The sequence below is a fragment of the Vicia villosa genome, linkage group LG1 (assembly GCF_029867415.1).
Source record: "Vicia villosa cultivar HV-30 ecotype Madison, WI linkage group LG1, Vvil1.0, whole genome shotgun sequence".
In the NCBI taxonomy this organism is placed as follows: Eukaryota; Viridiplantae; Streptophyta; class Magnoliopsida; order Fabales; family Fabaceae; genus Vicia; species Vicia villosa.
The window spans coordinates 143,456,543-143,461,449 of NC_081180.1; the positions used below are offsets into that span (position 1 = coordinate 143,456,543).

General features: G+C 38.4%; 1 protein-coding gene across 1 annotated transcript; it reads right to left on the reverse strand.

Annotated features, from left to right (window-relative positions):
• Window positions 1-209: 209 nt before the first annotated feature.
• Window positions 210-686, reverse strand: LOC131656149 (uncharacterized mitochondrial protein AtMg00810-like). Its single transcript, XM_058925910.1, has one exon. The coding sequence runs from the start codon at window positions 684-686 to the stop codon at window positions 210-212; it is 477 nt and encodes a 158-aa protein (XP_058781893.1).
• Between the last annotated feature and the right edge of the window lie 4,221 nt (window positions 687-4,907).

Here is a 4,907-nt window from a genome sequence, read left to right on the forward strand (position 1 = left end):
GCTAACTCAATTGCTGACTTGTTATCCACTTGAATTATTGTTGCACCTACCTGCTTTAGCTCCATTTTGCTTAACAATCTTCTAAGCCATATTGCATGACAAACGCACCAAGATGCTGCTATGTATTCAGCTTCACATGTCGAGAGTGTTACAAACGGCTGTTTCTTTGAAATCCATGTAAAAGCGGTATTTCCCATAAAGAACACATATCATGAGGTGCTTTTTTGATCGTCTACATCTCCGCACCAATCGCTGTCGGAATAACCAATCAACTTGTAATCTTCTTCTCTTGAATAAAACATTCCAAGTGACACAGTTCCTTGGATGTATCGAAGGATTCTTTTCAATGCCTTCCAATGTGTATAGACTGGTTCCTCCATGACACGACTTACAATTCCGACACTAAGCGAAAGATCTGGCCTTGTACATGTGAGATATCGAAGACTTCCTACCAAACTTCGATATTTGCTTGCTTCAATGCGTTCTCCTCCATCAAATTTCGACAACTTTGCACCTGGTTCCATTGGCGTCGAAATTGGATTACAGTTTTCCATCTTATATTTTTTCAAGATTTCTTTTGCATATTTCTCCTGTGAAATGAAAATTCCCGTTTCTTCTTGTCGAACCTCCAGACCAAGAAAGAATCTCATCAGACCTAAATCTGTCATCTCGAATTCACGTGTCATTGTGCCCTTGAATTCTTCTATCATCTGACTGTTGTTACTCAAGAAAATTAGATCATCGACATAGAGAGCAACGAGTAACAAGTTACCTCCATTCTTCTTTACATACAGAGTATGTTCTTAAGGACATTGCTTGAAACTGTTCTCTTTGAAGTATGTGTCGATGCGTGTATTCCATGCTCACGGTGCTTGCTTCAACCCATAAAGCCCCTTTTTCAACTTTAGCATTTTTTCTTCTTTTCCAACTTTCATGTATCCGGGTGGTTGTTCGATGTAAACTTCTTCTTCGAGCACACCATTTAGAAATGTTGTCTTGACATCCATTTGAAATATCAGCCATTTGAATTGAGCAGCTTGTGAGATAAGTAATCGAATTGTCTCCATTCTTGCAACAGGAGCAAATACTTCGTCATAATCAATTCCAGCTTTCTGTTTGTATCCCTTCGCAACAAGCCGCGCTTTATACCGTTCTATTTCTCCTTGAGCATTCATCTTTTTCTTGAACACCCAATTCACACCTATGGGTTGACTTCCTTTTGGTAATTCTGCTAGTTCCCATGTGTTGTTGCGTTCAATGGCCTTGATCTCTTCGTTCACAGCAGTTTTCCATTTTTTGTCTCGCATCGCCTCTTCGAGGTTAATGTTTTCAGTATCTGCCAAAAGACATACAAGGTGTACTTCTTCTGTCATATCATACAAATCTTGAAGACTTCGCATTTTGGGTTCTAGAGGTTTATCTTCATTGTCAGAATCTTCAAGTTCTGTTGAATTGCTTATTGGTACAACGACTGATGTTTCTCCAACTTCGACGATAAATTCTGTTGAATTATTCCAGTCCCACTTGCTCATTTCGTTTACTCGAACATCTCTACTCACTATCACCTTCTTGCTTATGGGATCAAACAGCCTGTACCCTTTTGTCTTCTCATCATATCCAATGAATATGTATTTATGACTTTTGTCTTCAAGCTTTGTTCTTCCTTGATCCGGTACGTGTGCATAAGCCACACTACCAGATACTTTGAAATGAGAAACTATTGGCTTCTGTCCGCTCCATGCTTTTTGTGGTGTTTGATCTTCTAACTTTGAATATGGACATCGATTCTGAACATAAATGGCACATTGTACAACTTCTGCCCAAAATTCCTTCGACATGTTCTTGCTCTTAAGCATTGATCGAACCATGTCGAGAACTGTTCAATTCTTCCTTTCAGACACACCATTTTGTTGAGGTGAATATGGTGCAGTTAGAAATCTCCTTATGCCCTGCTCTTCACAATACTTCATAAAGGCTGTCGAAGTATACTCACTGTTGCACCCCAAAATTTGCCCATCTAATTATTCTTAATTGGCTTACATATCTCATTCATTCGCATCTTAGGTCATCCATAAAATCATGCATCTTTAGTAAATAAAACTGACATCGGGATCAAAGATCTTGAAAAGATAGGGTTCATATATATATATATATATATATATATATATATATATATATATATATATATATATACTTTGAGACATGCAAGTGGTCCTTATCCCAAGAACTTGGCTAGGGATGTGATGAGTATTCTAAGGTTCGTTGTCATCGAGGTTCCTCAGTATTAATCAAAAGGGAGCTTGTTTTATTGCTTGAATCACAAGGCACTGGCCAAGAAAGGAAAAGAATTATTTTAACTTTGAAGGAAGAGAGACCATGTTACACTTTCAACCATATCCAAAAATCAAAGTTCCATTCAAGAATAATTTTATTCCACATACAAGAAGTTGTTACCAGAAGTTTTCATTGTACATGTTTCAATACATTAAGGATTTACACACAAGTTATCCATTACAATTCAAGCTTATTACAAAAGAGAAAACAAAAAAAAAAGTCTGCCTGCTAATCCTACACCTAACAATCCTACACCTAACAGCTTCAACCCTGTGTAACTTCTTGACAATTCCACTCCATCACTTGTCAATATGCCAAAGCCTTTGAACCAAACTCCACATTGTCATCTCACTGCCAATGCCATATTCCGGCCTTTCCCAAATCCTACAAAAGAAAAAGAAGCATTTCAATTCAAATTCCAAACCATATAAAATTCAAGACATTTGGCATTATTTCGAAAACAATTTAATCAACAGCATACACACAAAAAAACAAGTTCACATCACTTATCATCAGAACGACACATCAGTATCGAAAAAGAAAACCGACATCAGGTTATGATCATGGATATATTAAGGTAAATCCAAGACAGAGAAAACCAAGCAGAAAATTTGTATAAATTTACACCATGTCAGCACTCGTCTGCCTCATAGTCTGCCACGGTAACGGAATGCACGGAGAAAGGTTTCTGATCTATATCAAGACAGCAGCACCTATGCTTTCACATGAGTCCTGCAAGCTGGTATTAATCCTATGCCGAGCCGATCTCACTCTTATAATAAACCATACACAAAACCTGCAGTTAAACCACTGATAGCCAACTGTCATAACTAACTTTTCTCAGTCCTTATCCTAACTGTCCCATAAAACCGCATGAACCAAAAACTTAAAGGAGCCCCTGCAAACAATAACAGAAGGCAAACCATAACCAATAACTAACTGTCATAACGGGGTCCTTTCATAAACTACCAAACAGAAATAACAAAACTTCTTTTCACCCTAACTTCTAACCTGTAACTAACTCCTAACCAACTAAACCTCCCTAACTGCCTTCTAACAGAAACCTAACAGCAACTAACCTATCAATATACAACTAACCTTCAGAACCATCAAACCTCCACAAAAACCATACCCTGCCCTCTAACTTCTTCAGCCATTTTTAAACCAAAGCCTTATATAACAAGAATCCCCTCACTAACAGATTCAGTTTTCAACCCAAAGCCAAAACAGTTTTCTAACTAACCAATAACTACCTCTTAACCTCTCTAACAGGATCTATAACTAATTTCCAATCAATCCTTAACTGTCACCACCCCTTTTTCTAACTCTCCACACTCTGCAACAGAACGTAACTAATTTATAACCAACCCCTAACTGTCAAAGTAACTGTCCTAAATAATTCTCACATGACCAATAACAGAAAATAACTAACTCCCTCAACTGAACTAACCTCTCCACTTGATTCAATCCTCACCATTCATCATATAACAAACTTTCTCTAATCCTAGGGCTCACAATCTCTACCTCCACTGCTATAAATTCAGACCTCCCTTCTCTTCACTTCATCACCATCTTCTCTTCACTCCCATTCTTCATCTTCACTACTTCTTCTCCTCCATAATTCAATCGCTCAACCACCTTCAATTCTCCACCATTCTTCTTCTATTCCACCCTCCATCACCTCTACAACCATCAACTTCATACCTCACTTTCATCATCAATCTTAAGATACAGAATCAATCTTCACATACAGAACCTTCAACCTTGCTTCAACCTTTCTCGATCTCTAATCTTCAATCACCAAGAACACCAAATCATACATCACTGCTTCAATCATCTCTACACTGCAGAACCAACATCTTCATCAAGAAAAGCGTTTGATATCCGAAAGAAGAAGAAGAAACAGAGAATCAAATACAAGCAAGGATTCGAAATTACCTGGTTCAATATCTCCTCCCAATCGCGTTTATTTCGCGTGTTCGTAGCTAGAGCCTCATCTCCGGACTTCTCGATCTTCGCTTCTTTCTGCACATCAGGTAAGCCCTTCGATCCTTCAAACTTCGATCGTTTCTGCGTCTTTATCGCACCATGATACATTCGCTTCTCCCTTTGTTCTTGATTACGCCGATTTCACGATTTAGGGTTTTGAATCCCCTTTCAATTTGAGATGCGTTTCTGAGTTTTTGTATGAGAGTGAGTTTGAGAGTTAAGCTAGGAGATAAGCGAGAGAGGGATGTGAGGTAATGGTGCCATTCGAAGGTGGCCGCTCGGAGAAGAAGACTTCTCCGGCGCCGTTTCAAGAGAGAACGAGAATGAAAGAGATGAGAGGGAATACTAATCGACACTCTATACCCTAATTTCCCCTTTTGTTTATTTTATTTTATTTTTATTTTTATTAATTCTACATTAATTAAAATCTGAATAATAATAGAGACGTGGATCACAATTAGCATTGGGCCTAGCGAAATTCCTGATTCATACTCCCCTTTGGCCCAGGCTATCACCGTTTTTGGTAAGCAATAAATCTGTAACAAAAACCCTTTGGGCTGGGCCCTGCGCCCTGTTACTGATTC